Source organism: Anticarsia gemmatalis, chromosome Z, assembly GCF_050436995.1.
Source record: "Anticarsia gemmatalis isolate Benzon Research Colony breed Stoneville strain chromosome Z, ilAntGemm2 primary, whole genome shotgun sequence".
In the NCBI taxonomy this organism is placed as follows: Eukaryota; Metazoa; Arthropoda; class Insecta; order Lepidoptera; family Erebidae; genus Anticarsia; species Anticarsia gemmatalis.
The window spans coordinates 14,306,691-14,323,215 of NC_134776.1; the positions used below are offsets into that span (position 1 = coordinate 14,306,691).

At 34.9% G+C, this 16,525-nt stretch overlaps 2 protein-coding genes across 12 annotated transcripts in view; both read left to right on the plus strand.

The window, feature by feature from the left end:
• Positions 1-5,756, plus strand: part of Hk (potassium voltage-gated channel subfamily A regulatory beta subunit hyperkinetic) — a 48,694-nt gene extending 42,938 nt beyond the window's left edge. For 10 of the 11 annotated variants that reach the window (XM_076135382.1, XM_076135373.1, XM_076135377.1 and 7 more), the window contains 6 exons: positions 46-157; positions 228-343; positions 419-555; positions 634-799; positions 878-944; positions 1,021-5,756. In XM_076135382.1, the coding sequence (XP_075991497.1) occupies positions 46-157; positions 228-343; positions 419-555; positions 634-748 (480 nt within the window). In that variant the 3' untranslated portion in view covers positions 749-799; positions 878-944; positions 1,021-5,756. The remainder of the gene's footprint in view (positions 1-45; positions 158-227; positions 344-418; positions 556-633; positions 800-877; positions 945-1,020) is intronic. The other variant, XM_076135376.1, reaches the window with a different exon arrangement.
• Positions 5,757-6,592: 836 nt separating this feature from the next.
• Positions 6,593-15,336, plus strand: LOC142986235 (sodium-coupled monocarboxylate transporter 2-like). The gene is made up of 13 exons (XM_076134600.1): positions 6,593-6,838; positions 6,929-7,088; positions 7,244-7,361; positions 7,438-7,505; positions 8,031-8,185; positions 8,517-8,657; positions 9,105-9,323; positions 10,161-10,288; positions 11,367-11,509; positions 11,660-11,841; positions 12,508-12,628; positions 14,593-14,736; positions 15,164-15,336. Exons 1-13 carry the CDS (start codon positions 6,657-6,659, stop codon positions 15,209-15,211), a joined length of 1,809 nt encoding a protein of 602 aa, XP_075990715.1. The 5' UTR covers positions 6,593-6,656; the 3' UTR covers positions 15,212-15,336.
• Positions 15,337-16,525: the final 1,189 nt, after the last annotated feature.

Sequence of the window (16,525 nt, forward strand, 5' to 3'; positions counted from 1 at the left end):
TATTGAATTATGTTCTATTTCGTATATATTTGCTTATGTTTATAGACTTGTTATGTGCAGATGCGTAGCTCCGGCAGCAAGGAGCAAGTGACGGGAGAGGAGCCACGCACATACGGTGACAAGCTTCGTGATTTATCAAACTTAGCGAACTCATTAAGTATGTGTTTTTCCTTTTGTGTATATTTTTAGGTACATAATCACTACTAATTTATCCTTTATGACAACAGATTGCTCAATGAGTCAGTTGGCTGTGGCTTGGTGCCTAAAGAATGAATCAGTCAATTGCCTTCTCCTGGGGGCCACAAGCGTCGAACAGTTCAAAGAAAACATACATGCTTTACAGGTACTTTATCTTATTTACATCTATTTAAACACTATTACGTTAAACCTTATATAAAACTGTTTTCTTCGTAACTAGATTGTACCGCAACTGACACCATCGGTGATGGTGGAGATTGAAAGACTGCTGGCAAACAAACCGCAGCGGCCGCCGATGGTGTCGACATTAGCTATGCGCAATCAACAGAATAATAACACAGTGCGAGTGGACATGACGTAAGTATGCTACTTACATTTTGACTTTGTGTTGGTTATACTGATTCTAATACTAAAAGGTTGTTATTTCGCAAACAGTGGAGCCACCACATCAGGCGCTGGATCGCCAAAGCCGGAGGGTGAGGCCGCCGGTGAGGGCGAGGCGTCGACCCCCGGTAAGGAGTCCGGGAGAGCCTTTTGTGAGATTCAGTGACCGTGGTGGCGCGGAAGCACTGACTCTGCTTCCAAATCTAGTAAATCAAAGGTAAGCAAATAACCTAGAACAACAAATATAACGCTTATAAATTACCTTCGAAAAATACATCGGCTTTCTATTTTCTAGGAATCACTCAAGGAATCAAAACCGAAATTCTTCCTGAACAACGCTGGAGAGGTGATCAAACGTACAGGTAAGGCTTCGTTTTCACTCAAACATTTCTTAACTCTCGTGATTCAAACTAACCGGTGTCTTGTCTATGGGTGCAGAGCAAGATGGAGTATCAACTGACGTGGTAGTATCAGTGTCATCACTGAAGGGTAAGCAGCCAGCAAGCGGTGGCAGCAAGGTGAAGAAGTCAAAGTCGGACACGGCACGGCCGCGATCCGCTTCTTTACAAAGGTCTTCTTCCGGCCAGCTATCCATCGCTCGAGATCGCAGAAGGTCAAGGCTGGACTTATCTTCACCAGCTGACTTGTAAATTCCAGTGGTTCAGGACGTAAAGTGAGTGCGCAACATAACTTTGATTGAAAAACCGCAACGTAACATGTAGAGTTGCTTGGAGAATAGACAATGGGATTGATTGCGTTTACAATTGTGATTCCGGGGAGATTCGTCTACAACTGACACGAGTACTAACATAAATGTATTATAATTATCTACACGAAGCGAATATGTCGGATGATTGGCACCTTTTACCGATATTTCAGCTCGACCTGTACTCTAACTATACAAAAAAACGTCACTTAACAATATAACATTAACATTCAATTGGAAAAAGGAACGATAGGTTCTTCGAAATGTAGAATATTTACCTACAGTGACTTACGTAAACTAAGTGCAGATCCAGAAGTGATCGTCAAAACATATTGTGAAGTAAAGTTGAATGGACTAAAAGTGATTGAGAAAGCGCTGTGATGGTTAGAGATATTTAATCAAAAGTATTTCTATGGATGGATTAAATCCTCCTTGTATGTTTAACAGCAAGTATTTAAAATCGTAAAATTCTCTGTACTAGGATGTATTGAAACTCAAATTTAGCAAATAGTGTAAAGATCGTCAAAGTAATTGTTTAAAATGTAGGTAATGTTCGTAACGACATGCCAGTAGCGTTAGATAGAGATGTTAGGATATTGATCTTGTATTATTTCTCGTACTCGTAGTGAAGGCACTCGTGACAGATAAATTGTCCAAGTAGATACTTAGCAAACGTAATTGAATTATTACTATATCTTTAATAATCGTAGTGTACAACACGATGTTTAGAAATCATGGTCTCCCAAACAGTAGACAGCAAAGTTTAGATTCGAGGCAGCTCTACTTCGTATCGAGTTAGGCTCTCACGTTTTATATGAAGGAATTCTTCCACACAAGCTTGTAAATAACCGAATGGATTTCAATGATTCCTTTGAATACTGATATTAGAAGTTGAGTATTTTATGAATAAAAAATTGAATGGTTTTACTAATCTGAATATCGCTTCCACTGATCCGCGTTTCTCTTAATAAATGATATTATCTGGCTTAAACATGTTAGCTTTATTTTTTCGCTGCACGCCATATTTTCTCGGTATTTTTATATTTGGTCTACTTTATATGCGAACAGAAATAAATTTTCATCAAAATAAAGTCGGAATTCAAATAAAGCGGTAAGGAACCCGTCATATAATTATAAATAAATAATAGGTATGAACGTTCTGTGCGCAGTCGGAGCTATTATTCGAATGTTCGTGAGCGGAGCAGGACTGATTTCGACATAATAATCGGTATCTATTGTAGTCCTTTTAACATCGAATGTTATCGCATGAATTGAGCGTAGTCAGATCGCTCGTTGTTACCAGGTAGCAAGGATTACATCACTTTGCTGCTTCATTGCTCCTACGTTCTCATATAAGCATAAAGTTTTGACGCTAAGCTATAGAAAATTTACGAAATCTTGATAATAACGCGTATTGCTCGCTTTATTCACCAGTAGATGCCAGTCTTAGGTCAGGGCTGCAGATTAGTGCTATATTTTAACTAGTATTACTTACTATGGCGCGATTATCTCTACGTTGATTTTTCTTAGTTATTGATATCGTATTTCTTCTATCCCTGATTTATCTCATGAGATAGGATTTGTGGTAGAGGGCTAAAGGTTTGCATCGTAACGGGAGGTAATTATTAGTATATGTCTGTTATGTCTTATCCATACAGAGGTTTATAATAAACAAATAATATTTGCAGTATAAGTTATCGATATAAATATATAACAACAATTGGATTAAGTATGTGTCTATATATTCAAATTATCAATTATGTGTCGTGCAGATTATATAATAATATGTCATTGGATGTTCTAGTATATTTATTCGCAATTAAGAATAATTTTAAGGAAAAGAAAATGTCGCAGAATTCAAATTATGTATAAGTCAAAATGCGTCGAGTACTCTCCGCGTTAATAACATATAAGTATTAAATATATTATAACTAATTAATATATTAACAAATTAATATATTTTTATGGACATTACATTTATATATATACATTTATATATTTATTTATTGATTTGATTTATATTTTGATTGAATTACAAATTATACAGGTATTATAAATAATTTGAAAGTTATTATTACTATTCATTTCATTTCTTTATACAGACGCGAAGCAACTCTTATTGATTTTTACAATTGGTTTCTTAAATATTTATTTCATATATTAAATAAGATTATATACTTGGTATTGTGGTAAGTCCATGTGCAATCGACGTTCACGATAAAACCTTTGATTACATTTCGGTACAATTACATCATTAAAATTACAATTTTAAACAAACAGCTTTTCAATATTTCATTCGGGTATTATATAAAAATATATTATTTTCGTCAGTAAGTAATGTTTGTCAAAATTTTCAATGATTAACCTCAGAAGTCACTTACATTCAATTAAAATAGTAGTATTTTTCTTTATGTACTACGAAAAACAGTCATTCAACCAAAGCATTTATACACCAGTACTATAAAACAGATAAAAAATATCATAAAATAAAAGTACATAGATACAGTTACGATCGTATGAAACCAGTATAGAGTATCAGTCATTATTTAATAGAGCAGAGGTGTCAAGAGTGCCCGAAGGTCGAATGCACATAGCACTCCGTGTTAAATGCGGTGCCATGGTTATGCAAACAGTAAAAAAAAATATCGCTATAATTTCATGATCTTTAAAATTGCAATCGATAATTAACACGATAAAATAATAATTAACTGATTATAAATATTACTTTTAGTCTTACATTTGAAAACATAAACGTTTTAACCCTTAACGCTTAAAAATATATTCAGCTAATCAGTTTAATAGGACCTGTGACATCACAACTATCAAACCAATGGATCTAATTGATACAGGTTCTTTCCGTTTATATGGTCGAGATGATACTTACCATTGTTTAGAAAAATATGTTGTAACACTCGAAAATGAACAGCTCATTTTTTCAAAAAGATTAACTAACTATTAAAGGCCCCATTACTTTTCTTATATTTATTTATTAACACGGATTAGAATTTCGATTTTATTCAGTCATTAACTTAAATTTTCGTATAAATGGCATCGTGTTTAAGTAGATGATCCCTATTGGTGTGCTTCGAAGTAGTGATGACCATCCATAGATGTGTTTAGTTCCCCACGCGATCCCATAGATTTAATATAGTTTTAAATTAATTTTAGTGTAAAAATTTCATGAGATACACCAGAGATACCTCGAATGAATGTACATACAGTTGATGTTTAGCATTAATTGTAAAATAAAACGATCCGATGTTGTAAAGAGTATATTATATTTATTAATTTGTAAGATTATAATGATTTAAGCCAGGTTCACTTGGTCTGCATTATGTATAGCCGTTAAAAAAGATATCAGATATTAAATATATTGTATAGTGAATAACAACGTACAATATTTGAATAAATTTAATATTCTCGGGTACAACCAGGTGAAACCATAATAGGTACAGTTAAAATATCAATTTAATATTATAAATAATGACTTTGCCGGAACCGCTAAACTTGGTCAATTGCCTGGAATTTGAATGAATCTAAACAAAAATCTCTTCATTCCAGAATATGTCGCAATTTAAGGCAATTATATGAGTATCTTCATGACTTTAAAATGCAAACCAATAAGGAGCCGGCTTAATCAGATATCGCGTAATATTTAATGAATATGAATATGAAGAGTTATATTAACAGTAGTTGCGTTAGCTTCGTAAGCTTTGTAACATACGTTCGGAGTCCTGTACCTGTCTATAAGAGATATGTATCGTGAAAGATAAATAATTGATAGCCGATCATTGTGTCGTTAAGCAGCTTGTGAAATATCGAGGCACCGCTAGTAGATAACACCTAGGAAAGCGAGGCACTAATACCCAATGTTTAAACCTTTAGAATAAAATATTGTATAATACGTTATACCCTAGCGGCACAGTACTTAAATTGTAATATTAAGAAGAATAGGCACTTGATGGCCTTGTACAATACAGTTATATATTCTATATCATATCCTACGGGATTATATGTAATTATATTGATAAATACTTCCTCTGTGTATCGTGTCCATGTAATGAGAGTCACAATTCAATATGTAACAATAAATTACCAACTGATTTTCATCCGTTACATGGGCACACAATTCTATATTATAATATTAAATTACATGTTCTAAGGTGAAAATTATTGTGTACTTAAGTGTCGTCTAATCTATAAGTGTATAAAGGTACTAAATAAATTAAAACAATATCATATCTTTGACTATTCGTAAATGTCTTATAAATTAGGGGGAAACAATATTATCATTGTAATACTTTGAGGATGTAAAATGTCAACTTATTACTAGTAAAATAGTCATAGCTTAATTCTAACTAATATGGCTTTTAAGCGAAACTGCACAGCCAACTTAAAATATTTCTATTCGTTTTAATGTTTAAGCCAGAAACATGTATTAACACAACTTACGGAAATAAAGTGAATAAAAGTACTTTTGATTTTTATTAAGATAACCCTTTACTCAATAACTAAGATTATTTAATCGCCAGATAACTTTAAGTACCTCTATTTGAGGAATATATTACTATTATTTGATATTATGATAGTTAATAAATATAACAAAACTCCGTAAATAAAGTCATCCGGCGACTAAAAAATCTGTCCTAAAACACTATAATGATTATGACGTTCATTTAGGGCAAATGGTAAAGCGAATAACTTGTACATTTCTTGTTGAACGAAGTTACACACAATCTACACTATAATTGCTTTTACTCATAGTTTCTCGCTATTAACTATGCTCAAACATACTTACATACAAATGCAGAAATGTGCGCCATACAGCAAATTAGCTTCCACCATACTTTACGGCCTACATTGTTCTCTAATGACCTAGCGACACACATTTTATCCTAGTCCTTACATAGTCTCGCTACTAGACAGATACACTGTAGCTTATTGTGCGCTCACTTTCCTACTTTAAAGTCTCATAATAAACACAGATATACTATACAATTTACATTTAGCAATTCGTTAGTTCATATTTATATTGTTAATAAATATATTTGTTAATAATATACTTGTGCAAGTTAAACATTGCATCGAATGTTGGAGGAGCGCACATTGGATACGATGTGTCATTAACATATTGTGTGGGCCAGCCGTGAGTCGCGGAGCCCGCGACATGCGACTACACCGGTAACTGCTCAATTAACCATCCTCATCCCTCCAACGGGCCACTCCGAGATCCTTCCAAGGATAAATATAGCAACGTTCCAGCTGCATGTTCCGCTCCGTAAATGCCTATTGTATACCGAGATGGAGTTTAAGTGTCATAGTGAACGGACGCGCGACCTCTCTCTGTGTACACACGTAAACCAACAACATGACGGTCATATACTTCGACTGGCTCGACTACCTCGTCTTCGGGGCGATGCTTCTCTTCTCCGCCCTGATAGGGGTGTACTTCGCGTTCTTCGCAAGCAAAAAACAGAACACTACCGCCGAGTATCTCATGGGCGGGAAAACTATGGGGATGTTTCCCATATCTATGTCGCTGATTGCCAGGTACTAACTACTTATTCCATTTAAATCGCGACGAATGCTTTGTTTTAACTCGTAATTAATGCTTTTTAAATATGAATTTTGTTGTTCCAGTTATATATCAGGTATATCGTTACTAGGTCTGCCAGCCGAAATGTACACGTATGGCACTCAGCTGTGGACTATAGTACTGTCTGAATGGGCTGTATCACTCACTATAGCCGTTGTTTACCTGCCTGTATTTTATAATTTGCAGATCACTTCTACTTATGAGGTAAATAAATATTTGTTTTGTTGTCAAATAAAATGGAGTAGTGATATTAGTGTCATTTGCATTATAATTTGCACAGTGAAAATAAAGAATGGTTAGATTAATAATGAGGAGTGAAATAATTTCTTAATTTTTTTAAACTATGTTTGTGTTTTCAGTATTTACGTTTGAGATTTAGCCAAAATGTACGACTATTGGGTTCCATAATATTTATCATCAAAATGCTGTTGTACATACCGATAGTCATTTACGTGCCAGCGTTAGCATTTAGTCAAGGTTTGTTGTTGACATAAAATTGCCTTAAGCTTAGCGAAAATTTAGTGCAACTGCTAATGTATGCCTTATTTTCCAGTGACGGGTATTAATTTACACATGATAACACCTATAGTTTGCATCGTGTGTATTTTTTACACGACTCTTGTAAGTATATCTGTGTCATTCCGATCTCTTTACTGACCCTATTCTATCCCCGCTACAATAAACAAATTGCTATAGTCTAGAATCGTCTGGGATCGAGGTCGTCTAAATCAGACTTATGTAGGTACACTTGGAGGTAATATGTTTTAAACTGATTTAATAGTATATTTTTATATGGAAACTGGAGCTAAATTTCATCCGAATATAGTACAATTATATCCCGTTGATTCCATTCCCGTGGCAATTTTGATCGAAATCTATACAAACTTTGTCTCGACTGTTACAAGCATTTTTTTTAACCCATTACTGTCACACTGGCGGGCAAGGGTCTCCTCCCAAACGAAGGGGAGGGATTAGGCCTTGAGTCCACCACACTGGCTAAGTGCAGGTTGGGGACTTAAAGACAAGCATATATAATTAAAACATAATTATACATTTTAGTTTAGTTGCTTAAAAATTATGGTCATACATAAATTTCTGTGATATTTTTTTATGAATATATAGATTTATGCGAAATATATTCCACAGGGGGGTCTGAAAGCCGTGGTGTGGACGGACACACTACAAACTGTACTTATGTATTTCGGCGTTGTATTTGTACTTGCCTACGGTACCTGGCGTCTCGGGGGAGTATCGAATGTGTGGGAAATAAACAAACGGGGAGAACGACTTGATTTTTTAAAGTGAGTAGATAATTCCGTTTCAATATTTAATCTGTACTTGTATCAGCCGATGCTGTGTGCTTACTGATTGTGACGGATAGCTGTGTATGTCGCTCTTATCGCGTGTCGTTTTTGTCGATTTGATTCCAGCTACTGAACATTTGTAATTACTCAATAATTATTTTTTTAAACATTTCCTTTATCACAGATTAAGATATAACACCGCAATTGTATAGTTCTATTAAATAAATACAAAATTAACTGACCATGATAATATATGTTAAGTTATCATTGGATGGTGTTCTTTTATAAAGTTATCATTTCGTATTGTTGATATTTTGTTTCTTTGCAGTATGGACCTGGACCCTACGATCCGCCACACGTTCTGGTCGACTGTGTTTGGTAATTATTTCAGTTGGCTGGCTTCGTGCTCAGTCAATCAGGCCATGGTACAAAGATGCCTTGCGTTATCCTCATTAAAAAGAGCTAGGATGTAAGTAATTTTATTACACGATTATACCATACTTAGTTTTTTATAGACTTCCTTATGTGCAGCGAAATGATACAGTCTTGATAGGTTTATTGTTCTAGTCCTAATAGCATTAACTTATGTTTCATGTCCAACTTAATTCAATTAAAAGTATCTTTATTATTAGTTATTACTACTGGCCTAATCCATGTGATTTCGTAAAGTTATTTTTCAGATACTTCCATAAATTAATAAATCAATCATTATTGATATTAGAAAAATATCTAAACTTAGAAAAATATTGCTTTTGTAAATATTCTTTCTGCTTAAAAAATTTAGTTCTAAGAATATCATCATTGGCCTGTGTCCATCTATTAGATACAAATGATTCATATGGTGTGAGAATAAGTTTATTATTCAATTTAAAATTGTTGCTTAATAAATCGATAAAACCAATTCATATATTTTTAGCACAATATACATAATGGCAGTTGGTCTATTCATCATCGTATCTCTCTGCTGTTACACTGGGCTGGTGATCTACGCCACGTTCGCGACCTGCGACCCGCTCTCCACGGGCGCCATTAGGAAGAGCGATCAATTGTTGCCGTACTTTGTCATGACCATCACCGGGTCGATACCTGCATTGCCTGGGATATTCATGAGCGGAGTCTTCAGCGCCGCCTTGAGGTATAGTTACGGTGAGAAACGCCGTTTTTTTAACATTATATGTTAATTTTTTTGGTTATTATATTTGGTGTTACGTGGACAAAGTGTCATAAATATGTTTGCAATATTTAGTTTAATTATTTATTAGTAGTATTCGTAATGGTGTAAAAAGAAAGAGGCTTATGCTTTAAAATTACTGGAGTAGAATGCCTAAATAATTCTTAGGACTAAAGGAAGGCTAAGGCTAATTTGTTCAGGGTAGTCTTCAAACAGGGTTTTTTACGTAAATTTTTTCAACGCAATTTTTGCTACGCTTTCCATAGAAACATAAAACAAAATAACTTAATATTTGGAAAGCAAGTAATAAAAAGCTGCTGTTATTTTAATACCACTCACGCAGGGTAGAATTACACAAAATAACATAGGCTTGTCAAAACTATAGCTACGATCAAGCGGCCAAACATCAGAGACTTGATGGCACCGAATGTTTTAACTTATTAATATTTTTCGATCGATGCACCTGCCTCTGACCGACTTATCTAGTTTCAAAACAATAATGTCAATTGTTTGTATAAAATTGGGTAGCTGCCTGGGTTAACGAAAAAATATTAAACTATCGTACTCGAAAAAGGTTTATCTAAAATGCTCACGCTTTGTACCTTTTTCGTAAATAATGTTGAAATTGTAATTATTACAGACCGAAACATTTTATTAGACACTCATTTGATATCAACGAAAATCTGCAATCGTGACGTCACTACGTCGTATTTCTATACTAAAATGTATTTTTGACATTTCATAAAGAGTAGATTTTACTGGTAGGCAACTACCGTATTACATGCACTTGTTCTCTTTTAGTTCTATGTCCACTGGTTTGAACTCCATGTGTGGAGTCATTTTCGAAGACTTGATCAGGCCGGCGTACAACAAACCTATTTCTGAAAGGACTGCCAGTTTTATCATGAAGATTACTGTCGTTATAATTGGTGCGTATTCATTTTTCACTAGAAATCAACAAATTATGTTATAAGTGACTAAATATTGGGACTTGATTTAAACATGGTATCGTAAACGCAGTTACCTATTCTCTTTACCATTCACTTTTGGACTGGAAGTAGATGCTTGGTATGAAATTACAATACAGATATCGTAAGCAGTGTAAAATCATGTCAGTAAAAAAATACTGTATCACCTACTTTAATTTATGAATCTTGAGGGTAGCTTTAATAAAGTATATGGGTACAAGTAAACACCATTAACCGCATTCCAAATCAAAAGGCTTTGTGAGTATCTTGTACGTGTTTAAAAAACTCAAAGCAATTGAAAATATCAATACCACAAAGTAAAAACCTGTGACAAGTATCGCTACTCATTATGTATCAAAACACTCGCGTTAATTACAAATGACAATCATTTGCGAGGTTTCCTTGTTCCGCTACATATGTTGTCGTACCACACTGATTTATTACTTGAAACACATTGTTGCCTGACATTAATCAACGTACACCTAAACAGAAGTGTTTAATTAACTTGCATGTTTCAGCAACACTGTTTAATGAGCCCAGATTTATTTGTAGTTATAAATTCCTGCCTCTTCGATTTAGACTGGTAGTTACGTTAATTTACGTTAACAAGTATACTAAACTTTCGATGTTATCGTGTCCAGTAATTGACATTTGGATTCACTTAAAAATAGCCTGGCATATGAAAATGGTGATGATACAAAACTATTACAAAAATGTTATCTAGTCATCAGTAGATTATCGCTCCCTGACAACTCAATTACAACTATCGTTGACTTAGAAACAACTAACGAAACGTGTTCATTATTTTCTATTAGACCAACAATATTTCGCTAATTAATTGCAAAGTAAAGTTGAATTACTCCTTGTATATCACTGTCGATACTAACGCACGATATATGTTAGTTCTAAACGGATATTTATGTTGAACAATTCATTACAGTGTGCTATATTATCTATCAAATTGCGGCCTTAAACTCGACAAAACATGGTAAAGAAAAGTTTTTTGAAGGGATCTTACTAATCCATTTCTACTTTTTAGGTGCTACATGCGTCGCACTAGTATTCTTAGTGGAACACATGGGGGCCCTGATTCAAGCAGGAAAGAGCCTCGCTGGCATCACAGCTGGTAGTCTGCTGGGACTCTTCTCAATGGGCCTGTTTCTACCTTGGATCAACGCTACTGTGAATATAAACACTTCCCAAGCATGCCTTTCATAATATACCGAAATGCACGTATTTGCATGACATTTATTCGAAGGTGACTAAAGTTACTTTATGAAATAATGCCCGTAGTTTTAGGTCTAGATGTAAAGACAAAGTTGTTTTACACAGGGTGCTTTGACGGGCGGTGTGGCATCAACATTGCTAGTCGGATGGATCTCCCTCGGTACCCAGGCAGCTATGATCCGTGGAGAGATTGTCGTTGCTCCGAAACCAGTATCGGTATCCGGCTGCCCAGTGAATACGACACTGCCTACGACTGTTGCATCCCATCTCACGGTAGAGTTTGACAGGTAAGAAGAACGAGGAATCTATTAATTTTAGTTCACCGGTGCTATTTCCTTAGTTAAAATAAACGGCAATGACCCAACAATCAGCTCGCTAGTGGTCATAATTCGTTTATTGTATTAAAACTGCAATGAATTTCTTTTATTTATATTCACAGATCTGTGTATAATTGTGAAATGTGACAATAATATATTATTGCTTTTTAATTTTTCCTGATGTATTTTAGTGATCGCGTGTATAAGGTGTTTAGTAAAATTTTGGTGAAATAAAATTTTGTCATTTTCTCCCGATATATTAAAAGAAAAGAATTATATTAAGGATTTTGCTATGTCTATGATTGCAAATATACTGTATCGTGGATTGAAGACACACGCGATCACAATACACTCGCAATAATTGAACGAACAAAATATAAAAGTGAAATAAAACTTTAACTAACCTAACCTAACCCCTCCCTCGTTCGGGAGAAGACCCTTGCCCAGCAGCGAGACAGTAAAGGGTTAAAAAAACATTACAAGATACTCATAGAAAAAGACCTAACAGAAATTGTTCTTGAAAAAGCAAAACCTCGTGATTCCTTCAACTATTTACATCACAAGTGGCTGTTATGAGTATTTACATCACTGGTTTATTTTTAGTGTGGGAACGATAACGAGTGGTATTATTAACAGGTCAGGCACATTCTTCCTGTACAGACTGAGCTACTTGTATTACACGCTTGTCGGTATGATTGTGTGTATCATCGTCGGCTCCGTCGTCTCATATTTCACGCAACCCAACGACCCAGCAATGGTAAGATTTATTCTTAAGTAGTTGTTGTAAACAGATTATTTTCTTGAAGGTCAAGGTTTGGAATTTTGTAGTTTTTAGGTACAATAACATCATGCATGCTAGTCCTATGTAGTATAAGACGAGGGCATATACTGGGCTCGTTACCTAATTCTGATTTACTATAGAAAAGAAATGAGGAAATCCCAATAGTCAGCACGAAATTCGACAAGAGACAGGTATTTTGGCCTCAGAAAGGCGACTGTGATTGACGTTTTTATTCAAAATACTTTTTCCTCTACTTGATTTAGCCTATGTGGATCATAGGCTTATGGGTCTGAAATTTAACACAGGACTACCACGTTTTTAAGGTGCTATAAGCGTTATCTTTTAAAAACAGTCTAGTCACTCCTTGTACATAACATAAACTGCAGCAGATAACAATTGTACTAATCATAACTAGTTTTAACAACCCCTATACAGTTTCAATACAAACTTCTTAACGAATGACTGCAGTCTCTATTGCAGCCCTCCTAGGACATATGAAAGCATCTTGTTACGAACCACGAGTTCGTACGTTTTCTATTGTGAGGATAACGATGTAGTCCATACCACAGCATCCAATTAGCGCTGTATGGTACAGGATATAACGACAGAGTTATTGAATTGAAACTCTTCGTGTATTCCCCTTTACCTAGACGTCGTCAATAAAACCTAACGACCTCTTTGAGTAACGACTACTGTTTTACTAGAGTACGTTTTATCTAAACCTATGTTTTATTCAATGGTGCTTTTCAGTGTTTACGACCCCAAGTATGGAGGGGTACATTTAGATGTACTATTTTGTTCCAGCTATTACAAATGTTAATTAAAAAAGAACATCCTGGAGTTCCTTAACCGTGATATAATGCGATTATTAGTATTAGCATCTCATCTAGATAAGTCAACGAGCGTTCATCCTGTAATTCCCAAATAAATTAATAACAAAATATAGGCATGGTGACACTTGTGGAGACAGTTACAATTAAGATAAGCCTGAACTAAGAAAACTTATCAAGTTTTCTTCGTTACCAAATGTGTCAACTGGTTACCTATTTAGAAACGATATCCCATGCAATGTTATTGGAAACCAATAACGTGGCATTCGTGCAGCCGTATTTCCAAGGCTGAGCGCTGCATAACATTTATTTTTTAAAGCAATATTATCGATTTTTATATTGCTGCAAGACATGTCAGTATTACATGATGACTTCATAGTAAAATACAACAATTATGCGTTATATTTGCATCAGCCGTTTATCATGTCGTAAATTAAATTACATTCCTGTTGCATGTACCTTTAACACTTTGAACACGTCGCATGCAAGATCGCTATCTGTTCCTTAATAGACGATTAGCCAAATTGGTAGTCAAGGCGTGTGAAGTGTATTTGAACAGTCAGTCACATATAAAGCTACGTTTACATACGAAGCATAGATAAAATGACATTCACAATATTTTGAAATGTATGCTACGCTGTACGTGCTACGGGTTGGCGTAGCGTGGCGTAGCGTGGCGTAGCACTAATTATCTTCTCAAAATTAACTAAACAGTATGTTGGTATACATCGTAGCTAGTTTCATGTAGGAACTGGGCATTTGTTCATGGTGCAAGATAATATTCTTTAGAAAGTAGTGCACTTATTAAGATTATATGCCAGCGCTGTTACGGCCTGGACACGCTACGTGCTACGCCACAATACGCCAGCTCGTAGTGTATTATAAGTTCCGTGAATACTGCGAAACAGTCGGTACTACAATACGCAGTACCACCTAGATTATTGTTTAGTGGCATCTGATTTGGTGTAAACAGCAAGAATAATATCCATGCTGTTTTCGTTACCACAGGTATCAGACAAAGTTTACGTTTAAACACACCTTTATCTTTATATAAGGACAACAGTCATGTGCGTTCAACAATGTGAAGTGTTTTAATGGGTCATTGATCAGGTGCACCGGGACTTGCTGACGCCGGTGATCCACCGCTGGCTGCCGGAGCAACACCCGCACTGCCGCCGCCCCCGCCTCACACAGCACGACATCGAGCTTCACGCGAGGGAGCTCGAACAATTGAGGGCACACGCTACGTACAACGTACGTAGTATTTTTGACTGCAGCTACCTTTGGGCACATCCTGTATTAAAGTTTATGGTGATTTCACCCACGCATGTTATAAGATGTCTCGTGATCTTTAATTCCTATGTAAGTATATAAAGTAGGATATGTAAACTGAGGTTTCGATATATTAAAGTTTTAGCCTAACCTTCTAAAAGAGCGTGTGTGTAAAGGCACCTAACGACTTACATGATTTGGGTTTGGTTTACTCACGTGACCATACCTCAGCGACACTAGTGTTTAATTTGCTCATAGCCCTTTTTTTATTAGCGTAATGACTAATCTCTTACCTATAGTAATCTTAGAACTAGGTTTCAATTACGTCTACCTCCATGGTAACAATGTGCGGTGTCATTAAACTAAATCAAGGAATACAATATCATGATAACTGAGTATTATTTTTCAGAAAACTGGTGGACCTCCAGAAGCAGATCCAAGAAACAATAACTATTAATTTGTACCTGTCTATGTGATAGATTTAAATAAATATTATTTGATTAAGAAAAATGTTCAATAATTATAATTTATTAATTATAGGTAAATAAATAAATATTCTCGATCATTGCTGTATTATTTAGTCATTGTAGATTACATGTTATGTGAATTGATTTAGGTCAATTCAACTTAACATACTTACATACATATAAAATCACTCCTTTTCCTGATAGTAGCGGGCACAGGCCAGAGAACGCCAGTTAGTAAAATCTTTACAAACTTCCCTTGCTTCACTCTCATCCATACTACGCACCTGACCTTTTTGCAAGACATAACGGGGATTGATGTGTGTATGTATTTACATAACAATATCAAACAACTTAAACGTATAAAAGTTATTCATAACAGTAACTGATCCTGCCATTATTTGCCCATAGGTCTCATATTGGAGGAATCCTTTAAAAGGACAACAAACCAGCTTTCTTCCACACTACGCAATACAATAATAAAATGATATTATGTTTTTCTAGTAAATACTTTTTTTTAAATACACGCCTGAAATTTTATTCTCTCCAAGAGATCGGCCAGTGAGATAAGCAATCACAAAGACTTAATCAGTCCTTATAAAATTATTAAAATGCTCATGAGTAAAGAGCCATAGTGAAAACACTAGCATCGTATTTTCTTTGGGATCAAATGAGTGCCTAATATAATGGTTCAGACTGTAACAAATTTTATTTCTAAATGATTAACGGAAAAATATAACGTAGCATGAGCATTTCCAATAAACCTTACAAGTACAAGTTTAATCATGTTTCATAACCCTACTGAGTAGTCAGAATGTGGTTCTTGTTTTCTTTTACATCCCAAATTCATATAATACCTTATAGTTCTTTTTATTGGTCTCGTCATTATAAAACATAAAAGTTACCACCGTTTTTTTATAAAAAAAGGTAGGTGCAAAGTGATTTTGTTTGTAGGAGGCGGTACCTTTTATTTTATTTTTTTGCATCACGCTAAAGGCATAGAGGCCGTTTGAAGGTCAAATATGATAAGTAGAATGTTAAAATAAAATAACTTTTTGTCAACATTTGATAAATATTTCAAAACATGTAAAAGATCTACGTCAACTGATTCTAAAAAGTTCACATTAGACAAAACTAAGTGTAAACACGTGTCCTCGTGTACATTTAAGCAAGTAAAAAAAATAAACACTTGTCTATGTCACTCACTCACGTGCCTTTAGAGAAACACTAGATGTAAAATAATTCGTCTGTTTTCTTTTTTAGACTAAATTTGTACCCACCTATTTATATTCCATTCTTTCAAAGCT